Here is a 26,043-nt window from a genome sequence, read left to right on the forward strand (position 1 = left end):
ACAAAGTCAATTATGAACTTGATTTTTGAATTGAGTATGCTAAGAATTCAATCATAAAATATCAAGCCACTAAATCGGATTAAGAGCAAATATGCACAATGTATTTCCTTTTTAATGATTAAGTTATTCATTTAGTTATTGCACAAGTGCACACAACTCATTAAGTTATTAACTCAGTTTGTCAATAAGTATAATCATTTATTAAATAAACTTAGATTTCTAAAGAGTATTCAACAAGCTCAATTATGAAATATCACTTGCTATCTTGGTTTTAGAATGAGAGCTTTACAAACTCAATTATCAAACATCACTTACTATCTTGATTTTATAATGGGTACTTTACGAATTCAATTATGAAATATCACTCGCTATCTCGATTTTAGAACGAGTGCTTTACGAATTCAATTATGAAGTATTAACTCACAATCTCGGTTTTATATCGAGTACTTCACAAATTCAACTATGAAATGATTAAGTTATTAGCTCGATTATAGAATGAGTACACACAAATTGTTTCATTTTAAATTATTAAGTTATTAACTCTGTTTTAAAACATGCACACGCAAATTGTTTCATTTTAAATGAAAGTTATTAGCTCGATTTTAAAACAAGTACACACAAATCATTTCATTTTAAATTTTAAGTTATTAACTCGATTTTAAAACGAGTATACACAAATTATTTCATTTCAATGTTAAGTAATTAACTCAATTTCATGAGTACACAAATAAATTCATTTTGATGTTAAGTTATTAACTTGATTTTTCATATGAATATACATGAATTTACTATACCGGCCAGCCCCTGACTGACCCACGACTTCAAGCCTCTTTGTGCTTAGGCACTCAAGACTAGAGACCAATCCACGACTTTAAGTATCTTTGTGTTTAGGCACTCAAGGCTAGAGGACCATGTATCATACAAGTCGTTTGTTAACTGATCCAAGACTTCTCTCACATGGCTTAGTCTTTGTCGATTGGTTTTTGATAAGTCCTTACTAATAACGGTAAACCATTCTTATAACCCCCCCGGAGCTATAATAATTGCCCAAAAACCATTATAAGACACCTATAATAATGATTAGCTAGGAGTTAAAGGTAGAGGCGACCGCTTGAAAGCTTAGGAGGAGGCCGTGTCTATAAGAACCCCGAGGACAAAGTTGAGAAGGTAGATTATAGTAGTCTCAATTGAATGCTTTTGGACTAGGTATCGTAAATATTGTGGAAAACTTAGTTACAAGAACACCTATCAAATTGAAATTGAATTGGATTGAATCGTTTTTTTTATCTACCAATATTGGTTAGTATTAGATTTTGTTAGAATGTTATTGAAGAGATTCGACTCCGGAACCTCTTCTTCCTTTCCCCTTCTTCTTTTAACCCTTAAACTCTTCTTCTCAACCATCAAGTGGATCTTATAATCATCTAAATGATAAGTTAACAAAATCAAAATAATTGGATTGAATTTTTTTTGGTTGAATGACCTATTTGGTTCTTTACTTTATTTTTAATTTAATTTGATTCTTTATCTTATTTTTTTGGTTCAATTTTGTTTTTTTATCTTTATAAATTTTCTATCTAATCTGTTATCTTAATTTTTTTTGGTTCAAATAAATTATTTGTCCAAATAAAATAAAAAACTAAATAAATCCTTTATCTTAATTTTTTAACTGATTTCAGTTCAATTGCTAACAGTCTAGTATTTGGCCATATGGTAACGCATGTGGAAGATAAAAAAAAACTGAAAATGTAACATGTGAACAAAAATGAACGGATGGAATGGAATGTGAAACTAACTTGACGAAATCCTCAAATGACAGATAAAACAACACTGTTACGCCCCATAATTCGAATTCAAAATACGACGTGATATTTCTGTCGCCGTTACGCGCTGTTTTTCTGCGCGCCAACACAGCCTGTCTCGCTCGCTCTTCAATATAAACATTAAAATAACAACAACACACGAGAAAAATATTTTTTTTTCCGAGAATAAAAGAAGGAAAAAGGGAAAGAAAAGGACAAGCGTGAAGTGCTTCTAAGATTAACCCTTTGTTTGATTACCGCATTGGTCTCTCTCTCTCTCTCTCATTATCTCACTGCGATTCACTCTAGTGAGAGAAAGAAGAGAAGGAAACACACGCAGAGTTTAAAATGGCTCTGCGCACCCTCTCTTCGCTGCAATGAAGAAACGTTTTTTTTTTCTTCTCCGAAGAAGAAAAATGGCTCTCGGCGACGATGCGCAGCACCACTCTCACTCTCCCTCGTTCCTCGATTCCCTTCTCTGCGAAGAGCGAGAAACGTTCGAGGAAGACTTTGACGCGAACGGTGACGAGTGCGAGACCGAAAACAACGACCCCTCTGTGATAAAGTCGCAACCTTTGCCCTTGGTTTTGTACGACAATGACCTGTTCTGGGAAGACGACGAGCTCGTGTCGTTAATCGCGAAAGAGGGAGAGACCCATTTGCGTTCTTTTTCTGATGGGGCCCTGGAAGGGCCTCGTGTTGAAGCTGTGAACTGGGTTTCGAAAGTTTCTGGGCACTATGGGTTCTCTGCTTTGACCACTGTTCTTGCTGTTAACTACTTCGATAGGTTCATCACAAGTTTGAAGTTTCAGAGGGACAAGCCGTGGATGACACAGCTCGCTGCTGTTGCTTGTTTGTCCCTTGCTGCGAAAACAGAAGAGACCCATGTGCCACTCCTCTTGGACCTTCAAGTATGCTTTTGCCTTTGAGATTATGAAGCCTAGGTGTTTGTTCATATGACTTTTTCTTTTGTTTTGTTTCTTATGCATTGGTATTTGGTTTTTTTTGGTTAGGTGGAGGAGTCAAGGTTTGTGTTTGAGGCAAAGACTATTCAGAGAATGGAGCTGCTGGTGCTGTCAACTCTTAAGTGGAGGATGCTTCCGGTGACCCCAATTTCCTTCTTTGAACACATTGTGAGAAGGCTTGGTTTGAAAAGTCGCTTGCATTGGGAGTTTCTGTGGCGTTGTGAGCGGGTTCTTCTCAATATCATTGCGGGTATGCAACATTTTGTAGTTTGGATTTAATGCTAATTAGTGAGACACTAGATAGATACTCCATTCATGTTAAGCCAATCGGGGTTGTGCCATTATGATTGCTGATTTCTGTATATGGAATGTCATAAATTGTTGTCAGATTCAAGGGTTATGAGTTATCTTCCTTCTACATTGGCTGCTGCGACAATGATCCATGTTATTAAAGAAATTGAATCATTTAATGCGACTGAGTACATTGATCAGCTTCTGGGTTTACTAAAGATTAGCGAGGTTTGTCTCTTAAACTTTGGTTCTGTGTCTGTCTTGAATTTTCAAATCTGTTATTGATTTGGTGAGTAATTGGAAAATGTTGGTGGTGATCTTACAGGAACAAGTGAACAAGTGCTACAGAATCATACAGAAACTATTAGGTTGCCATGAAGGCATTTACGGCCTTCCCCAGAAATGCAAGCGACTATCTGAATTGGGTAGCCCGAGTGCTGTTACTGATGCATCTTTCAGTTGTGATAGCTCAAATGATTCATGGGCCGTGTCATCATCAGTCTCACTTTCACTGGAGCCGCAGTTGAAGAGGAGAAGATCTCAGGACCAGCAAATGCGATTGCCTTCTGTTAGTCGTGTGTCAATTGATGTTCTTAATAGCCCTCATTAATAATGATCTTAGTATTTACTTCAAATGTGGTAGCTTTCTTTCATATCAATCTGGCAGTTATGTTATTGAAATGCAACTAAATTATGTTCTTAGTTATAGACATTTCTAGCCAAAATTTGAAAATTAATGAGGCAGAGACTTAGATACCCTTCTCCACTTGTAAGTCTACCTGAGTTATACTTTCAGTGCAGTTTTTACTCATCTTACACTGATATTTGACAATATGCGCAATCATTAGATTTTCTTTGCATATCATCTGCCGATCCCCCAGTTTATGCAGATTAAGAACTGCATACAGATATTGCTAAGTGCTAACTGTTAATCAAAGATGGGTGAAATGTCTTAAGTGATACATTATACTACTATTTAACAACGAATCTCAAGATCAAACCAAACCCAATAGAAATAAAATGTTAGCCCTCTTGGTCTAGGAGATGCTTGTGATTTCTTCTATCCATGCCATTCCTTTCTGTTACTTCCCTAATGGGGACAGCGTACACTCACATGGAGATGGAGCCCCATCTTTCAAAAAACATATATTCACTTTTCTGGCCATCCCAATCTGTTTGCATCTGATGCTAGTCTGGCCATTTTGTTTGTCACCGAATTAGATATTAGCATTTTTTTTTGTTATACAGGAGAATTGTAAAACTCAACTGTAATTTTAAGGGCAGGATTTTGGTGATTTGCTTAATTTGTGATCATGCTTTCTAAACATTAAGCTGTAAAACAGTGCAGTTATAATTGCTTCTATTGAGTCACCCTAATTGGTTCTATTGTAGTTTAGCTAACTTAGTTCTGCATTCCAGCTTGTATATACACAGCCCTGCGTTTGGTAATGCTCGCAGAAAAAAAACGACTGTAGGTTGAAGTTTATGGGTGTTCGAAAGTCGTATTATATTCGTATCTCATATTTTACCGGTTTGAAAATAAATTTGAACATTTGACTTTTAAGCGATTCGGTGTCCCTTAGTTAAGCAAATAAGACGTTGCACTGTAATATTTTATTTTTTAAGAAATATCAGGACCACTTAACAAAGTACATAGATTAAGTAAAAAGGGACATCAAAATCATCTAAAACTAAGGAACACTGGAACAATCACCGTGCACCAGAATCTGTTTACCGATACTTTGGTCCTCTTAGTCACTTTCGGTCTCAGTACAAATAATTTATTGCAACATTTGCAGTAATACCATTATTTGAGTATATGCATGTCCATGTGAAAAAGCCGAGCTGCTATTCTTAGCAAAAGAAAAACTAAGATGATGAGTACCTAGAGATGGGCTTTCATATTATTGCTTGTTGTATTCCTTGTCATTATCAAGTGAAATGGTCAAAACAGAAAACGCATTAGCACAATAAAATATTTTTAAACTGAGTTTTCAAGCAGATGTGGTACTTGACAATACAACAACAAAAAATAGATGATGGGTGAAAGGGTGATTTCTCTCTGAAATTTTGAACCTTTAGGACCCTTGTCTGAACATTATGTGTGGAAAGCGAAAATAATTGAGCAAGGTTGACAACGTAGGCTTCCATTGGGAACAAGAGAAAATGGGGTTTCTGGACTCTCACTAAAGACCACCAAGTACCCAAAAAAGATCAAAGAGAAAAAGGGCATGTAGACCGGTCACCACTCACTGGACGCATATTTTTGAAAATGACTGGCCATAAAATGGTAAACCTCTGATTTGGGGAGGTTACTTTGTTTCTACTGTGGTCCTGTTTCTTTGCTTTTGTCACCCTGAGTTGGTTATGGTTCGCTATATGTAGCAGATGCATGATGTCCTTGTTATGATGGTTTGCAATACTCCACAGCATGAGGGGTTTTCAAAGTGACAGCTATATATTCCTGCCAAATAATAATTCTGGGTGTTATGATGAGTCCTCTATCGAGAGTCAAATTCGGTAGTTACTTTAGGCGCTTTCTCAATTCTTTATAAGAGGAGTAGCTGAAGTTATTCTTGTCTTGATTAATTGGTTATAAGGTTGTTTAGCAAACATTTTTTCCTACTTTTGGCAAAATAAATCTTTTCCACATATTTACTCACCAACCAAAAAGCCTACTGAAAACAAGAAGCGTGATTACTAAGCGCATTGATCATGTGGTTATTTTAGTATTCCAAGTCTTGTTTCTCTAAAACTGATTTTTTAGGTAAAATTTCACTCTCAAATATACTTTTAAGAAATGACTATACATAATTTTAAATTGATTTTACTCTCAAATATACTTTTCAACCCTCTTACCGTAAATCCAAACATACCTTACTAAAAGCAAGAAGACTCTAATATAGTTTCACTCTCACAAGGATAAGAGAGAAATAGAGCAAAACTTATTAGCTAATAATCTCTATAGTCAAAACTTGTTTACACCTGTGTGTATGGGGATCAAAGTATGAATCAATGTGTATACGACTATTCTCAGTGAAATGATTCTCGTACGTACACAACCAAGAGACAGGTAAGGTGCACGATGATATCTGAAGTAGCTACCTAGCATCAATGCTACAGACAAGCTGAGCATGCTCCCCATGCACGTGGTTATTATTTGCCTTGTTATTTTCGTGGTAAATGCCAAATTCTTGCAAACCAGTTATGTTTGAACATTCATACACTACATTGGCTTAATTATTTGGCCCTGAAGTGTTTGAGCAACGAGACCAAAATACAGTTTCCGTGCGCGGGAATAATTTCTAGCGAAGCATCTATATAACCTTCATTTTTTTTTTAATTGTAGGCCCAAATAGACCATAGCACGAATAGGGCAAGAACATGTATACTGATTATATTGTCCGGGTACGCAGTGACTTATCCAAACCTACATACTAGAGGATATCACATTATCACAGTATTGCGTCAACTTTTTTATTTTTTTGTTGGCAATTTTTTTTTGATTGGCATATAACTCCAACCCTTATCTTCCTCCCCCTCAGCGATCGAACCACCTTATAACTTTCATCACGTCAACTTAATGCAAAAATTATAATCTAAAATTAGATTTGATAGAGGAAAACAAATGTACACTGGGTTACTTATTTCGCTAATAATTCATTTTAGAGTTATTCTTTATCTCATTATTTATTTTCTTAATATCTAATGATTTTAATAAATAACTAGTTTTAATTATTACATCATTTTATAATTTTAATTGGATAATATTTTCTTAAAATTTACTATTAGATTGAAAGCTTCTTTTACAAAGACCAAATATGTAAAATTTTATATTATTCAAAATTATTTATTACCCCATTCATATAGATTAAAATCAACTTAATATAAATATTTCAAAATATATTATTTAATTACCTTGTTATGTTGTTTAATTTTGATAAAATTTGATACAAATAATCTTAATAATGTGTAAATATAATACAACGGTTTGATTAATAAAAATCATATTTTATATTAAGTTATAAAAATAATATAATAGTAGTTAAAATTACACTAATAAATTTAATCCCTCCTCGTACATGATCTAATTGTTACTAGATAATGGATGACTTAATAAGCAACAACAATTACTAGAATAAATTTTGAATTTAGGTCTCATTCAACTTTAAAAGTTAATTAATGAAATAAAAATGGACTCTCACACATGGTTTTAATCATATCATTAGTGAACTTGTTTTAATCATATCATTAGTGAACTGGGATCTATAAAATTTCCTTTTGACATTTTTTGGCATAGGGAAGGTAAGGGAATTAACAATGGTTAAATATAAGATTAAAACATAATGAACAAGTTAAAGATAGAGATTATTTAAGAAGAGACAGAATAGTTCACATGTGATATAACAGAGCTGAAAAGTAAGTAGTGGTTGAGCAACAACTATAGAAGTTTGTTTTCTATACATTTAGGGACAAAATGTCAACAACACTAGTACTTTTGTTTCTGCAATGGTGTGAACAGAAACAAAGAAGTTCAGAGAGTAGGAACAGCAGGAAATTTCGCGAAAACTTGTCTTTGGTCATCCTAATGTACTACTGCAGGCTAAATACATAACAAAAATGGTTGTCAATTGTGTTTAAGACAATCAACAACTCCTTTGAATTTTGAAAGAACAGATGCTGCCTGTGACAGTGTGAAGTTTCCGCCAGAGTTATGCAGCTCGTAATTTTGAGCAGAGTGGGCCATTCCTCTCAACGTATGATTTGCTTTTTGGTCTATTATGTTCTTGAGTGGTCAAAATCCTTGTTAACCACCATTATAATTTTTTCACAATTAGTCACAGCAGCAGAGGTTAAGGTTAAAGGTATGTCGTGCATTTTCTGTCAAAATTGAAGTGATATTGTGGTCGAATGTACCTTTATGTTTTATAACATGATTCTGTCATAATAAATGATGCCTAAGTCACATTTACAGTTAGAGTGACATTAATCAGGTAAATTCCTACATCAGTCTTTAGGATTGTAAAAATCAATGATTTCAGTCCCCAACTTTACAAAATCATCATTTTAATTCCTAACTTTACAAAATGTCATTCAGTCAGGGGTTATGTACGAATTTAAAAAAATGATTAAAGTGATTCACACTTATAATATCATTACTAACGCGGAGGTTTACTCGACATGATCACTAGTCACAACTTTGCTAACTTTAGCTTGCACATTGCATACAACATTAAAACTCTTAATTTTCTTCGTAAATATTTATATAAAAAAAAGGAAAAATGGATTGCTCTTTTGCATAAGCTAAGATCAACTTATATATTTTATACAAGTTCATATCATTTTACTTTTTCAAAAGTTAAATACATAAGTTAGCTTATAAAGAAGTTCAATACATTTTACTTTCTTATTTTCTTCTATTATTAAGTGTTTATAAAAAAAATGATTTAAATAGGTTTTACATTTACATAGGCTCAAGAAACAACTTACAGAATAAGTTTTTCTATGAGATTTTTTTTAGAGGATCTATGAGATTTATTAAGTATTAGTAAATAAGAATTATTTTAATTTTAACATAATTGTGTGAAAAAATCAATAAATACTTGTGGATTTGAGTGATATTGAACTCAATCATTTTAAGTAAAGTCTTATGTTTGAGTTTTATGAATGAAAAAGATGTCCCTGAAAGAAAAGATCACGCTAAAGGTGATTTGCCCGTTCAAGATCTCATATGAGTTATCACCAAAGTTGGTATATACTCAACCAATATTATGACGACCCAAAAAATATTTGTGTGGAGAAACTATTAGGTGTAAAACAATTTTTACATTATTGTCCAATTTTAAATTGATGTATCGTTTAATGAGTTTGATTTTATTAAAAAATATATGAGATATAAAAAAGATTTAATTACATTTTTTGTCTCTAAAGTTTCAAAATGTCCTGAGTTGTCCCTCATTATTTTTATGAATTTTACCCTCCAATTTATAAAACATTGCAAATTTTGCTCCATGTAAAAAAATAACCGCAATTAAGATATTTTGCGGTGATTTTTCCTTTAAATCACCACAATTAAGACAATTTTGTGATGATTTTTTCATTAATTATGTCAAAATTTTTAGGAGGAGGAAAAATTCATAATGTTTGATAAAATGTAGGGCAAAATTTGTGAAAAAAAAATTGGAAACAAAATTTATAATATTGTAAAACTTTAGAAGTAAAAAATATAATTAAACCTATAAAAAAATTGTATCAATACGTTGACAAAAATAGTAAAATACTTAGTAAGGGATATGTCAAGAGGCAATCCTAAAAATATAGGCTTCCTGAACATTAGAAAGAACCTAACCCAGCTCTTGACCAAATGGGGCTCAAGCTAGCTGCCCGTATGTACATGGACCAACCAAATCAATAGCCTAAAGTTCATGCCACTTTGTGCTAAAAAATTTGTAAGCATATAAAGCTTGCAAGTATGGCTCTCTTTTGGACCTCTATTCTTATTGACTTCTTGAACTCAATTCTGGATTAAGACATGTTTCATAGTTTTATTTTCCATGGCTTAAAGTCTTAAACGAATAATATATTGTGATTAAAATGTGGCTCCCCAGCGGTGGGCCTGACAAAGTAAATGTAAACCTAGTTTCATATGTTATTCCGTAGGGTAGTGCTTCCTGCACTTCCTTTTTTTTCTTTTGGAATGTAAAATTACATTCTGGAATACACTCTCTTTAGCTTCCTGAATAACTATTTCGGAAAGTTAAAAAACATTCTTGGAAAGAATGCAGTAAGCAACATGGGAGTGTTAGTAATAACCTATTCTGAAACACTTGTAACAGTAATGTGTAATGCAGCATCCCTAAGTTCAACCTACAATGAATATGTTTATCAAGCAAGATGATTACAACACCATTATTTCATTTTAAGTCGAAAAGCTAATCATGCAAGTTTGAAATTTAGACTACTCAGAAGAAGGATATTGCATACACATGGGAAAATACCAGATTGGCAGATTGCAGATAAAATGAAGTTAATAAAGTGACCTCATCCATCAACCTATGGAGCCCATCTCTGGCTTCAACAATTCTTCTATCTCTATCATTACTATCTAACTCAAAGATAAGACCTTTTGCATTATGAAAATAGTGCCTCCACATTGGTCAAATCTTCATAAGAATTGGAAAGAAAACAAATCACTGTAGTTTACTTGTAACTCTTGCAAAATATATGGTCATAATTTTACTCATGAATCTATGTAATACTTCGACATAAGTCAGCAAATACCGCACTACAAGCAGAGCTTAAATACTTGGAAAAAAATACACAACTACATCCCAAATACGAGAAATTATTAAGTGGTTCTAGACTAATATGTCTGCATTAATCTTTACATGATGACATATAGTTAAGTGTTATTAATTATTTATCATAAATTGAAAAACTTGAATACATGCCACGTAGACATTGGTTGGAAGCACAGACATGTGGTGGTCTTACTATACCTATTGAGGGTTGAGGCCCATGAATCACAGGTTGTATCATGTCCTATCCTCCCACATCTTGAAACTGACATTTGAGCACTTAACAGTCTCAACCTTAAAACCCGCTCAGACTCATTTGTTTTTTGAAATTTCCTCTCAGCATAATTCACAAAGGGAGCACATGGAAGAATTTATTTGATCTTATGAAAGCCACTATTTTATAAACTCTTCAATAAACTTAACCTACCAAGATAAGCTAGCTAAGCTTGTTAGATTTGTTGGTCAATACCATCAATTACGCTTTTAAAAACCAATGACATACTTACAAAGAAGTGAAAGAACTATAGCTAGTTCAGAGATGGTGAAGATCGAACTAAACAAGTTTTGATTAACAGTGGCTGTTTTTGTTTTAATAGTATTAGAGATATAGATTAGTTCAGTTAATTACAAGTTAATTATTAAGTTAGTTAATTAGTTACAAATTAGTTATTTTTGTAACCAATTATGTAACATTACTAGCATTAGTTATATAAGGATGAATGTATTCATATAAAAACTGATTTACTCATTTTTAGCATTATCCAAATTAATATTCAGTTTTTCTTTTCTCTTTTCATCTTTCTATCTTAACTTTATCAAATAGTGATTGGAACACATGCCTATTGCCAGCAGCTAGTGCATTCATCTTCAGATTTCTGTGTCTTCTTTGGATTTGTAACTCATCCGAAAGCCACAAGAATGAACTAGGCAATTATGGTCCTTGCAAATAGTTTGATAATTATGTCCATTTACATTGAACACTGGGAGACAGAATTGAGACAGGATGATAAGAAAAGATTTTTGTACTGTTCTAAAGTCTTATATAGAACTTATGATTTCAATTATTTCGTAGGTTTCAACATAAGACTTGCAAATTAATTATCCCACTGCCATCTATAAGAAATTGTTTTAAAAACAAAGAAGAGGAATTTCAGAATAGAATCATGTAGCTCGTACATTCTCTATAAATATATGTCACATCAATAATGAAGAGTATGCTGTATGTTTTCTTTCGTCGTTTTGTTGTTAATTCTCATGTTAGAGAGATTTTCTCTATTTTGCAGTTCCCTTCATAGAAAACCCTTTGTTTTAACTTTTTAAGTTTGACGTTCCAACAACCTCGAACCGGTGGCAGAACCATTCCTTTAGTATAGGATAGAGAACTTTGTCTGCTTCCCCATAAAAAACATTTTTCGCATCAACAATGAAAAGTGAGTTTAGTTGTTTACTATTGAGTATTGAGCATCAAGAAGATTTTTTTTTTTTTTTAAATTGAGTATTGAGCATCATAATATCTTCCTTCTTCTATGAGCCTTTTGTTTTTCATAGTGCATAACTACCCTTTATTATTGTGATGAGTCCACTGAATTAGATCTTTAAGATTTAGGTGCCGTGTAGACAATCTCATGATACTAGTTAAGGATAGAAATAAGTTAATTCGCTCATTAGGATTTATAGCCTAATTTACATCATTCTCAAAGGCTTTGTTCTTCTTTTTTTTTTTTAAAAAAAAAAACCTATCTAGTTGAAAATACTATTTTTTAAAAAGTAAATGATAAATTTTGCCCTCGTACTTTACATTCGTTGCCAATTTAGTTCCTATATTATGAAAATTATCAATTTAGTTCATATTTTTATATATGTACTAACAATTTAGTAATACAGTCAAGTCTCTTCTGTTTTCGTTAACATTGAGTGCATATGTGATACGTCCTTACTAATGTTTCAAATCCACGTGTGCAGGGGACATTCCACATCAATGCACAATTTATAGACTAAATGTCAATGAAAACTTCCGTAGAAGCAAAGCTTCATGGTGAATCAAGAGTGATTCAAAGATGTTTTGATGATAACAAAGATGATAACAAAAGATGATGACAAAGGTGACGACAAAAAGCTCAAAGGTCAATCAAAGAATGAGTTCAAGATATTCAAGATAGAATCAAGAACACTTCAAGATTCAAGAGGAAAGTTGAATTCAAGAATCAAGAATCAAGAATCAAGATTCAAGAGATCAAGGTTCAAGACTCAAGATTCCAAAATCAAGAAAAGACTATTCAAGAATCAAGAAAAAGCTTAATCAAGATAAGTATGAAAAGGTTTTTTCAAAAACTGAGTAGCACATGGATTTTTCTCAAAACATGTTTACCAAAGAGTTTTTTCTCTCTGGTAATTGATTACCAGATTATTGTAATCGATTACCAGTAGCAAAATGGATTTGAAAAAGTTTTCAAACTGAATTTACAACGTTCCAATTAATTTCAAAAAGCTGTAATCGATTACAATGTTTTGGTAATCGATTACTAGTGCCTTTGAACGTTGAAATTCAAATTCAAATGTGAAGAGTCACATCCTTTCACATAAAAGCCTTGTGTAATCGATTACACTGATTTGGTAATCGATTACACTGATTTGGTAATCGATTACCAGTGATTGTTTCTGAATAAATCAAAAGATGCAACTCTTCAAAAGGTTTTTGACTTTTTCAAATTGGTTTTAAGTTTTTCTAAAAGTTATAACTCTTCTAAATGGTCCTCTTGGCCAGACATGAAGAGTCTATAAAAGCAAGGCTTTGTTTTGTATTTTTAATCATTCATTCAATCAATCTTTCTAATACTTTTCCAATCAATCTTATACAATCCTTTACAAGCCTTGAATCTCTTTGAACTTCTTCTTCTTCTTTGTGCCAAAAGCTTTCCAAAGTTTTTTGGTTTTCTAAACCTTGAAAACTTGTGCTATTCATTCTTTTCATCTCTTCTCCCTTTGCCAAAAAGAATTCGCCAAGGACTAACCGCCTGAATTCTTTTTGTGTCTCTCTTCTCCCTTTTCCAAAAGAACGAAGTACTAACCGCCTGAATTCTTTTGTGTCTCCCTTCTCCCTTGTCAAAGAATTCAAAATGACACAGTCTGAGAATTCTTTTGATTCTTCCCTTTCCCTTATACAAAAGTTTTCAAAGGACTAACCGCCTGAGAATTATTTTGTATCCCCATTCACAAAGTATCAAAGGTTTAACCGCCTGAGATCTTTGTCTTAACACATTGGAGGGTACATCCTTTGTGGTACAAGTAGAGGGTACATCTACTTGGGTTGTTGATTGAGAACAAGAGAGGGTACATCTCTTGTGGATCAGTTCTAGTGGAGGATACATCCACTAGGTTCAAAGAGAGCAAGGGAGGGTACATCCCTTGTGGATCTTTGCTTGTAAAAGGATTTTTACAAGGTTGAAAGAAATCTCAAGGACTGCAGGTCGCTTGGGGACTGGATGTAGGCACGGGTTGTTGCCGAACCAGTATAAAAACTCTTGTGTGTTTGTCTTCTTCTTCCCTACTCTTTTAATTTCCGCTGTGCATTTAATTTTCGCTTTTACTTTCTGTTAAGTTTCTCTTCTACTCCTTATTCTCTTAACAACTTAGTAAAAGCCTTAGAATAGTAATTTTTTAATTAGTTAAGGTTTATGAATAATTATTCTGAGGCCACTTGATCCAACAACTTAGTGGATGATTGCCGATACCCCCCCCTTCTTAATTATTCTGAGGTCACTTGATCCAACAACTTCTTCTCTTCTCCCACCTATTTTCCATTTTCTTCTTCTCTCTGTCATCAAAGGCTATGAGCAAAATTTCAAGGTGACTGATGCAATCCTACCCCCAAGGGCATTGGATAAAAGACTCTAAGAAGATTGGGCCAGAGATGTAAGAGAAGGCCCTAGGATTCTCATGAGCCTTAGGGTAGATTTCGGGCCCATGGGCTAAGTATGAACCCACTTATCTTTGTACATATTAGATTAATGTTTCATTATTTTTGGGCCTTGTATTTATGGCTCCATAATGCAGGTAGGGTACCCTAGAATGTAGGATTTTTCAGCCCTTGTATTTTAGGATACCTAGACTAGTTTTTTTGTATTAGGGAGTTTTGTAATTTCACATGCATTAAGTGAATATTTGATGTGTGTGTTGGGAAATAAATTTAATTGAATTGGGAGAAGCCCAATCCAATTAAATTTTAGAGGGGGAGGTGAGCATTTTCTTGCTACACCCCATTGCCACATCATATAGTCACACTTTGTGCATGTCCTTCATGCTTTACATGTCTAATGACACCTAAGAACACTTAGTAGAGAATCTTGGACTTGATCTTGGATTAGTGGACTAAACCATAGCTAAAATTCACTAATCATAATTAGTGAAAATTTTGCTCCAAAATTTGGTTCCATAAATTTAATTTCAAATTCAAGTGAAATTTGAATAGAAATTCAATTTTTCCTCCAATTTTGTCGACACTTACTTAGGCTATAAATAGAGGTCATGTGTGTGCATTTTTTCAACTTTGATCATTTGAGAATTACACTTCAAATTTCAGACCTCATTTGAGGCACAAAATTTCGTGCTCCTTCTCTCCCTTTCCCTCCACTCATCTTCTCCTACCTTCAAGCTCTTATCCATGGCTTCCTATGGTAGTGAGCTTCTTCTTGACTCATCTTCTCCTTGAAGTGGCATCTTCAATCATCTTTCTTCCTTCTTCATTCCGCTATCATTCATCTTCAAGAAGCAAAGGACTCTATTGATGAAGAAGATCTAAGGCCTAAAAGCTCCTCATGGAGCTACATCAGTGACTCTCCGACAAATCATCTTGATGCAAATCGTGGCTATACCGACATCATCATCGACACCACAATGATAAACATCAACATGGACAACCAAACAACGTATTTCTTGTTTTACCCTTCCTTCTCCTTCTCCTACCATTGTAAGCCACCACAAAGGATTTTTGAATCCTTAATAAGGGTTTTTGGTTCCCAATTCTGAAATTACAAAGGATTTCTTTTTTGTTCATATTATTGGTGGTTTCCTTAAACATGCCGATATGATGTATTCAATTTTGAACAAACTAATATAATGTGAATGGTATTGCAAGAGTTTGGATAGAATGTGAAAGACGTCAATGGTGCCACGGAGAAGAGGATGGAGAGGGAGAAGAACTAGGGAAAAAAAGAGGTGTTGCTACCGAAAATTGTCTTCGGCAGCACGCCAATGAAGAGGGTTATAGAGGGAATTGAGGAAGGAATCTGGTGCGGAGGACACATGGTAGTGTTGTGTGCCTTAGATAAAACTAACACAATTTGGTCCATAGGTTACTGAGCTTAGATGTCACTTCGGCCACTTGAATTTGTTACATTGTCTTTCATATGTCACGTTGCCAAAAACGTTAACAGAAACAAAGATCACTTGACGATAGGATTAAATTGTCGGTACATTTACATAATTATGGATTAAATTAATCATTTCTATAGTACAAGAGATTGAATTGATAGCGAGCATAAAATACAAGGATGAAATTGGTCATTTATCCATCTTTAAATTTTTCCAAAAGCTTTCCAGGCCAAATAGGTTTGCCTATTAAAAGAATATAAATAATACAATCATAACAATATTATTTTTATTATTATTATATTAAATTTTTGCTTTGGTATTAACTTTTACTTGTTAGTTTATTTGAGCTTATTAATCCACATTCTTTTTTTTAAAGCTCATTAATCCACATATAAGCGTAAGCCTATATACAATTTTTTTTGGATTATACATCATTAATTTTGCAAGGTTTAAAAAATGAATATAATGAGAAATATTCTGGTTCCATTCCATCCCCGAGACGTCTAACAATCTCAAACAACGAGATGGAAAAATTAAACAAGTGTCAAGTAATAGTGAATTACCACTTTATTATAGGACGAAACAATAATAACATAAGAGTATCTCTATATGAACCTAATTTTTATAAATCCAAATGTGTGCATATTCACTCACACGAAATAAGAATTAATATGTTGACTTATAATGACAAGTTGAGAATTAAAGAAACAGTAAATAAGTAAATGATTTAGAAAGTCATAGGAAGTGTGATGATAATCCTAAAACTGTCCAATTATAGGGACCTATGACTAGGAATAAGACCAAACAGTCAGTGAGTGCCCTCCAATAATTGGTAAGACATACTTAAGAAGGTCCAAGTGGAGAAGGATGAAGGTCTAGAGGTAGAGGCAAAGGCACTACTAAGAATATTAATTGTTGCTAAAGGCCCAGACTAATTTGAAGGTCCATGCTAAATATGTTCTTTTTTATATTCCTATTTTTTTTCGTTGTCATTTTGGCCCAAATTGATTTGAAGGCCCATGTCTATTTCTATTTTTTATTCAGATACACTATATGTATTGATTTCATTTTCAATAGAAGGACTTTTGGCATTTGATAAAATTTGGTGAGAGTTTCTCTCTGGGTTCCTTGTTAAACCAATCTTAGACTTATCAAGGTAATCCTTGTGGCGTCTACCCTGACTTATCTTCCCTCTTTGAAAGTGGCGTCATCCAAACTCCGTGACCTATATCAAGCGATCCGCTCCTAGTAAGGATTACATCATCTGGTATCAGAGCTTCGGCTCTTGTTACAGGTTCTATCCTATCCAATTTTTATTTTTTTTCTCTTTGTAATTTGTCTCAGGTTCGTGTTTTGTTTTGTTATTTGCGTTCTTGTTCACGTTCTTTTTTGCATCTTGTTGTGTTCTTGTTTGCGTCTTGCTGCGTTCTTATTTGCATTCTTGTTTGCGTTCTTGTTATGTTCTTGTTCTTGTTTCTTTCAAATTCTGTGTCAAAAATTCTGTTTGAATTCTGTTTCAAATTCTATTTGGGGACAATTTGGCTTACTGGAATAATTTAGGGGTTTAGGGTTTAGTAGGCTTTTGAATCTATTTGCCTATTTGCCAATTAAACAAATTGCCTGATTGCCTATTGAATTTGGACCAGTGGAATTGATTGATTGAAGAACAGTTTATTATCCTTGATGAATTTTGAAAAAAGAAACATTATATATAAACAAAAAAAAAGTTGCAGAAAGTTTGAAAAAAAAAGGTGGGTTTGATCTTTGAATGTGAATTTGAGACAGTTCTAGGCATTTTTTTGGAAAAAACCTTGGACCAAATCCCCTTGCCCAGGGATTCTCCTCTGAATTATGAGCATTTTGACATATAGTGTGCCTCAAACAGACAACTGTAGCAAAAGTTATGACCATTTGAAGTTTACATGTCATTTGTGCTATTTATGTTTTTTGTCTTCTCTGTAATTGAGTAGTTTCGTTGACTCTTTGTTTCTTCTATCTGTTATTGAGTCTATTAGTTTGTTATCCAAGTTTGTTATCCAGTCTGTTAGTTTGTTATCCAATTTGTTATTCCATAATTAAGTTTTCTTTCCTATTCTATTACCTTTGTGCGTCCAATTTGATTCATCCAGGAACTTAAGAGGGAGTGAGTGGTAAAAGGCAAGAGTGAAAAAACATCACACAAAAACCTATATTGAGAGCATCAAACATGAGTGAACTACCATCAAAGAGAGAAACACGTGAGTAGAGTGTGGTGAGGTCTTGTAACCTTTGCTTAAATTATTGCAGAATTTTTTGTTCCTTAATTATGGCAAGAGCTGGTGACGGTGGTGGTGAATATCATCAACTGGACGGATCTTAACGATTGCTATTGGATGTAATGACTATACAGATGCAACGTTTGTTGAACCGTAACAATGAAGAGCTCTATGGACGAATAGAAGGACTAGAGAACCAACTGAAGCAGAATGTTGGAAGACATTATGGTGGGAACAAAGGGGGCAATGATGGACCCAGGCAAAACAGAATGGAGGGGTAGAACATAATTGAGGGAGTAAAACTCAATGTTCCTCCTTTCAAAGGAAATAGTGAGCCAGACGCCTATCTTGACTGGGAGATGAAGATTGAGCATGTATTCTCCTGCAATGAGTATACTGAAGAGCAGAAGATGAAGTTAGCAGCAGCTGAATTCTCAGACTATGCCCTTGTTTGGTCGAATAAAAATCAAAGAGAGATGATGAGAGAGGAAGGGCAGGAGATAGATACATGCACTGAGATGAGAAGGGTTATACGAAAGAGATATGTTCCAACCAGCTACAGCAGAACCATGCGATAGAAACTCCAAAGGTTGTCCCAAGGAAGTCTGACTGTGGAGGAGTACTACAAAGAGATGGAGATGAAACTTGTGCGGGCCAACATTGAAGAGGAAACTAAGGATACAATGGCTCATTTTCTGAGTTACCAAAATCCTGACATTAGAGATGTTGTTGAATTACAGGAGTATGTTGAATTGGATGACTTGCTTCATAAGGCAGTCCGAGTTGAGCAGCAGCTAAAGAGAAAAAGTGTAGCAAGAAGGAACTCATCCAACACTTTCAACCAGAATTGGACCAACAGATCCAAGAAGGAGGGAGGCAACTCGTCTAGTCCATCAACACAGCCTCCACATGGAAGGTTAGCAACGTCTAGTGCTGAAACCAAACATAATTCTACCTCATCATCCAACACTGCTACCAGAAAACATAAAATGCTTCAAATGCTTAGGTAGAGGACATATTTCTTCTAAATTTCCAACCAAGAGGACCATGATCATCAAGGCAGATGGAGAAATCACTAGTGAATCTGAAACAAGTGAAGAAGAAGTGGAAGAGGAGCTTGAGGAGGAAGCTATGCAGGGTGATATGCTAATAATGAGAAGGCTCTTGGGAAGTCAGATGCAGCCACAAGACGACACCCAAAGAGAAAACATTATCCACACCAGATGTACAATTAATGGTAAGCTTTGCTCTTTAATTGTTGATGGAGGAAGTTGTACCAATGTTGCAAGTTCCAGGTTAGTGTCCAAACTAAATTTGGATACTAAACCCCATCCTAGGCCATACAGACATATGTGGCTTAGTGAAGATGAAGAGGTAAAAGTGACTGATGCAATCCTATCCCACAAGGGCATTGGATAGAAGACTCCAAGAAGATTGGGCCAGAGATGCAAGAGAAGGCCCTAGGGTGTTTCACTCAATTTGGAGTGCTTCTTAGTCCAATAGCTCATAAGGTGGTTGGCCCCTTGCTTCTTGACTCGAATTCTTCAAGGGATGACACCAATCCTCCTTTCCAATTTCCTATGTGGCAACTCACAAACAAGGAAACAAAGAGACAAACAATAACCAAAGACCAAAAATATGAAATGAAAGTTAAACCAATAGAGTGACTAAACATGACTAAACATGACTCTAAGACAACATGGATTAAGTGATTTACACTTAGATTTTTGTGTTTTTTTTCTAATCAATATTTTGGAAGAAAATTTAGATCTAAAGGTTCAGCACAATAATATTATGACTGAAAAATGATAGAACTTAAAATCAACACAAAAACATGATTCAAGAGTAGATCTATAAAATTTGAACCATAGAAATGCAAGAACAAGTGTAGATCTAAGATTTAATCGGTTTGTTTTTTGAATCTACTCTAAACAGCACTAAACCATAATACAATGGAGAATATACACGGAGAATAAGATGAATAAAAAGAAAGTAAAGTGAATTGGCCGAACAAAAAGATAGAGGAAACAAAAGAACATCACCTAGATGAAGATGCTCTGATACCACATGATGTAGCTCCTATGTGGAGATTGTAGGTCTTGGATCTTCTTCATCAATGGAGTCCTTTGCTTCTTAAAGTTTGATGGCAGCGGAATGGAGAAGGAGAAGGATGATTGGAGAAGATGAGTCTAGAAGAAGCTCAACACCATAGGAAGCCATAGATAAGAGCTTGAAGGTAGAAGAAGATGAATGGAGGAAGAGGGAGAGAAGGAGCACGAAATTTTGTGCCTCAAAAGAGGTCTAAACTTTGAAGTTTAATTCTCAAATGATCAAAGTTGAAAAAAATGCACACACATGGCCTCTATTTATAACCTAAGTGTCACACAAAATTGGAGGGAAATTCGAATTTCTATTCAAATTTCACTTGAATTTGAAATTGAATTTGTGGAGCCAAATTTAGGAGCCAAAATTTCACTAATTATGATTAGTGAATTTTAGCTATGGTTCAGCCCACTAATCCAAGATCAAGTCCAAGATTCTCCACTAAGTGTGCTTAGGTGTCATGAGACATGTAAAACATGAAGGACATGCACAAAGTGTGACTATATGATGTGGCAATGGGGTGTAGCAAGCAAATGCTCTCCTCCCTCTCTAAAATTTAATTTGATTGAGCTTCTCCCAATTCAATTAAATTTATTTCCAATCACATACATCAAATATTCACTAAATGCATGTGAAATTACAAAACTACCCCTAATACAAAAACTAGTATGGGTGCCCTAAATTATAAGGGCTAAAAAATCCTACATTTCTAGGGTACCTTACCTATATTATGGAGCCCTAAATACAAGGCCAAAAAAAATAATGAAACCTTAATATAATATGTACAAAGATAAGCAGGCTCATACTTAGCTCATGGCCCGAAATCTACCCTAAGCCTCATGAGAACCCTAGGGCCTTCTCTTGCATCTCTGACCCAATCTTCTTGGAGTCTTCTATCCAATGCTCTTGCGGGGTAAGATTGCATTAGTGACTCAGCAGGTTGAGGTGTGTCCGATGTGCCATTATTTTCTCTTATTTCTTAACCCTTTTTGCACCATTTTAATTACTGAGTAGTCTTAATTGTCAAATTAATTATGCAATTTTATCATTTGAGCCTACTGGATTAATTTTGTGTTTTTAATTCAATTTCAGGAGAATTATAAGCAATTAGGCTTGAATCCGGAATTGGGCTTGGGCTTGAATCCAAAATTGGGCTTGGACTTGAAGAGAGCAGACTATTTTATTCTACCAAATTTTATCTTATCTAGATTTTATCTTATCTAGATATTATTTATATTTGATCTCATCTAGATATTATTTCATCTAGATCTTATTTTATCTTATCTTATCTAGATTTTATTTTATTTATGAGTTTGGATTTAAAACAAATTTGTAAGCTTTAGGGCTGAAAATTATATAACACCACCAAGGGTCTAGTTTAGGTTCTCTTCTCTCCTCTCTCTCCTATCCTCTCTCTTTTTCGTTTTAGTTTTAGAGTGTTACTCTCTTTTTCGTTTTAGTTACTTTTCGTTTTAGCAATAAAATTTCGTTCTTGCTTCAATCTTCAATTTCGTTCTCTATTAATTAATGGAATGCTAAGTCTCCAGTGTTGTTTTCTCTTGAGGATCAAACACAGTTCTCTTTGAGGTTTTATTATTACTATTAAATTCTGATAAGTTTTTTTCTCTTCACCAATTACTTTGTATTTTTTGCTATTAATTCATGCATGCTTAGTGCTTGATTAATTGTCTCTGCGCTTAATTTACGTTCATGTTTAATGATCGTTCATGATTAATTGGTGTATGTGTTGCTTAATCACATAATGAATGCCTTATGTTAAATTTCGCTTAGTAATTTAATTTAGGGTTGGATTAAGTGGTTGAACTGATAAAGGATAAACTCTTGTAACCTAGGATAAGAGACTTGCTTGTGAATCAAGGGGAATCAACGTGTTTTAATTATGATATTTTCTAATTCACATTTATTCGCTGTTTAATTTACAAAAGCAAACAACCCCCCCCCCCCAATTCGTTACTATTTTCCTACTATCTGTTATGAACGTTTGGTTGACCATTGCTCGTTGGGAGATGACCTAGGATCACTTCCTAGATACATTTTTTTAATGTTTATTTGATTCGGGTACGACCTCAATCAGTGTCTCACCATTGAAAGTTACAATGATAGAGTATTATGGGATGTGGTTCCAATGGAGGCAACTTATATATTGTTGGGAAAACCATGGCAGTGTGACACCAAAGCATGCATGATGGCTTCACCAACAAGATTTTTTTTCCAGCACCATGACCAGAAGATTATTCTTAAACCTCTATCCCCTAGAGAAGTGTGTGATGACCAAATCAGAATGAGAAAAAAAAGAGAACAAGAGAAAGAAAAGAGTGAGTCACCAAAGAGGAATAGGAAAAAGGAGAGTGATACACATGAGGGAAAGAGTGATACACATGAGAGAAAATTTAATTGCTTAGCAAAGGCGAGTGAAGTGAGGAAAGTGTTACTTGCTCGTGAGTCGCTCCATCTTTTGTATTGCAAAGACAATAAAGTTTTTGCTGATAATTCTAATGAGTTAACTATTTCTGCTTCTCCTAGTGTTGAACTCTTATTGTAGGAATTTAAAGATGTCATTCCCAAGGAGATTCCTCATGGACTGCCACCTTCAAGAGGCATAGAACATCAAATTGACCTCCTTCCAGAAGCTTCATTGCCTAATAGGTCAGCTTACAAAAGCAATCTCCAAGAGACTCAGCATAAGGATGCACAGGCTAAAGTTGAGTATGTGAAAAGATTGCATGACCAAGTGAAGGCACAAATTGCAAAGAAGAATGAAAGCTATGCCAAGAAAGCTAACAAGAACAGGAAGGAAATGATACTTGAACCAGGTGATTGGGTTTGGGTACACATGAGGAGGGAGAGGTTCCCTAAACAAAGGAAGTCCAAACTTCAACCTAGAGAAGACAGACCTTTCCAAGTCCAATCATGTTTTCTTATTAATTAGTGAATTTTTTAACACTAATAGGGCTTACAAATTAAGCTCTGTGTAGTTCTCATGTGTGTTATAAGCTTATAGCCTTTAGGAATCTGAGACACAACTTTGAAATGATATATAACTCTCATGTAAAGGATCCTCATTCGATGATATATAACTAAAAATGACTCTTCACTCTCACTTGATAGGTAGATAGTATATTTTGATTGGAATGTGCGCATGGACATGAAGGTTCCCATTTGATGTAATTTTTAAATTTATAATATACATTCTAATATGGCTACTAATATACGTTTAGTGGAGAATAAATAACTATTTCTTCCAATTTCCCTCCTTTTTCTTAGACAAAAGACTTGATTACTGAAATTGAGTTGCTTGAAGAAGAGGTTATAAATCATGAGCAGCAAGTACTTTCTCTGTACAGGAGTGTTTTTGAACAGTGTGTTAGTCGGTCAACTTCTCAACAAAGTTCTGTTATTGCTTCACCTGCTCATACAAGGCAAGGATCCAGGAAGCATCCGAGTATAATTTCAAGTGCATTCTGTTCATAAAAAAAATCCCTCTATGAACCCTGCAAGGTCTAGTTTCTAATAATGACTTGAGGAATAAAATCTTTGGGTATAATCATGCTCCTTTATCACGTGGTAAAGGCAACAATTATTTTAAAAAGACTTGTTTTGATTCCACCAAGGTAAGATCTACATTGATAATATTGATCTTCTATTATATGTGCATTGATTGTTTCCTTTGCTTTTGCTGTTAATGGATAGCATTTGGCTCAAAGTTAATTGGTTTTATTTATGTCTCTAGCTACAAAAAATGTGGCATACTTTGAATTTCTCCAAACAATATGCTTTTTTGAATATTATATTGGTGATTATTGGACTATCTTCTGTTAGTTCCACAATTTGACCTCAATCCTGATACTAGTTTTGGAAAACATTGGCTAATTTTTTCTCTGTCAGTACTTATGTAAAATTTGTCTCTGATTTGCCATGAAGAGGACTTTAGAGGAAAAGAAATTAGCTTGTGAGGAGGCAAGGAATGCTGAAAGATTAGAAATGCAAGCTTTTCATGAGAAGATTGCCCTTGTTGAAGTTTTTTCTAGGGTATTTTGTTGAAGAGTGGGTCTTTTTCCAAGGTAAACAGCTGAAACTCATGGCTAAATTCATAATGTTTTGTCCTTGAATGTATATCATTTTCTTTTATCTTTTCTTAGGTGTACAAGAAAATGTCAAAACACACTACAAGCTGATGCAGGATATACAAGAACAAATATTAACATACTATTGTTAGTTGAAGTTTGCTCTGGCATTTATCATTATGATTGAAAATTTTATTATCAAATCACCCTGTAAACTGTGGTAAGAAGCTTTTTCATTTTTGTTTTTTTTTTTAAAATTTGTTTCCTAGCCTTGGGCAGTACAAATTTGTTTTTGAATTCAAAGAGAATGTTTCCGAGCCTTGGCCAGTACAAATTTGAGAATCTAGGTATGTTGTTCTTTCTCTGCAGCCAATGTACCATATGATATTTATCTGCATTATATAATCCTGATGTAAATTTGTGTCGGAATAAAGTGCCTATGGACCTGACCAAGTGCTTTACCATTTATATTATTAATAGATTTTAATTTAAAACCAATAATATTACTATAATTTTTGTTAGAAGTTGATATATTTTACAAAATTCATTTGCTGCCCAATTTGTGCTAATTTAACATGAAATTTTTATTTAAAAATAATATGAAATTTTTATTTAAAAAATAAAGAAAATATTTTTTAATAATATTTATATAATTTTTTAACAATAATAATTTCATTATTTTAATTTTTTTAAAAGACATTCTAAGACAAAAATAATCTTAGAATGGTAGTCTTCTAAAACGATTCTTAGCTTAGAATGGTACCTTTTTCTAAGACGGTTTTTTTTAACCGTTGTTGAAAGTCTTGACTTTTGACGACGTTGGCTTCAAAGACAGTTCAAAACTGAACCCTCTTTGAATGTCCTTTACAACCATCTTTGTGTGTGGTTTTTGCAATAGTGTTAATGAGGATTAGACAATGTACAAGAAGATGTACCATTTAATTTTATTTATTTTATAAAGTATTAATATTTAGTAATGCATAATAAAAATGGTTGTTGGCTTGTATGCAAATTAACAAGCCACTAAATTTGAAAAAAATGATGGAACTGATAAACCAAGAGGGGGTGAATTGGTTTCTAACTCAAATTCAACTTAAAAAATCAAAGTTAAAAAAAACTTATTTTCCAAGGATCTTATCACAAACTTTTGATAAACCAATATTTAATCAATCACCCTTAACACAAAAACTTTGTTTAAGTTCTTTCTCAAAAATATATTTTCTTTTAACCTTCAGTAAATTAATCAAGACTAGATTGAGAAAGCAAGATAAGATCAAGAGAAGAGATGTACACCAATTTTTATACCGGTTCACTCTCTATCTTTAGAGAAGCTAATCCAGTTATCTAATCCAACCCGAATTAGATTTTCACTATGCATAAGACACCCACCCAATCTTAGGGTCCTTTGTGAATAAGAGCCTAAGAGAAACTTACCCTTAGTCCAAACTAGAAAACCTATTGTAGCATGCCTTCAGAAATTCATGCATATGCTAACAATATGTAACACATACGAAAGAATGAATCAAGGATAGACACAACCTAATTAATTATATGCAAGAACCTTGCTCGAGTGAATGAGTGTCTTCTTGAACTCAAGAGAAATTCACAACTCACTTTTCACCATGAGATATTCAAAAACGAAGTTTAGAAGTTGTGAGTCGCACACTTTTTCTAAGCACTTAATCTTCTTTCTTCCTTTCACTTATTTCATTTCACTTTTTTTCGAGCACACTGAAATGAGAACACAAGCTGGTTATTTATTGAAAAAATAGTTATAACCATCCGTAATCGATTAAATAGTCATTGTAATCGATAATTTCAAAGAAGTAATCGACTATATTATCATTTCAATCGATTAAAGTGTTCGTCCCAAC

General features: G+C 33.9%; 1 protein-coding gene across 1 annotated transcript; it reads left to right on the plus strand.

Moving 5' to 3' along the window:
- The first annotated feature begins 1,968 nt into the window (after positions 1-1,968).
- LOC100805075 (cyclin-D3-2) lies at positions 1,969-3,869 on the plus strand. The gene is made up of 4 exons (XM_003524611.5): positions 1,969-2,713; positions 2,816-3,017; positions 3,156-3,286; positions 3,384-3,869. Exons 1-4 carry the CDS (start codon positions 2,180-2,182, stop codon positions 3,666-3,668), a joined length of 1,152 nt encoding a protein of 383 aa, XP_003524659.1. The 5' UTR covers positions 1,969-2,179; the 3' UTR covers positions 3,669-3,869.
- Positions 3,870-26,043: the final 22,174 nt, after the last annotated feature.

This window comes from Glycine max, chromosome 5 (genome assembly GCF_000004515.6).
Source record: "Glycine max cultivar Williams 82 chromosome 5, Glycine_max_v4.0, whole genome shotgun sequence".
Classification (NCBI taxonomy): domain Eukaryota; kingdom Viridiplantae; phylum Streptophyta; class Magnoliopsida; order Fabales; family Fabaceae; genus Glycine; species Glycine max.

Coding starts and splice junctions, on each gene's coding strand:
- LOC100805075 (XM_003524611.5), top strand. CDS start 2,180: ATGAAGAAACGTTTTTTTTTTCTTCTCCGAAGAAGAAAAATGGCTCTC. Junction 2,714..2,815: donor CACTCCTCTTGGACCTTCAA/GTATGCTTTTGC, acceptor TTTTTTGGTTAG/GTGGAGGAGTCAAGGTTTGT. Junction 3,287..3,383: donor GTTTACTAAAGATTAGCGAG/GTTTGTCTCTTA, acceptor GTGATCTTACAG/GAACAAGTGAACAAGTGCTA.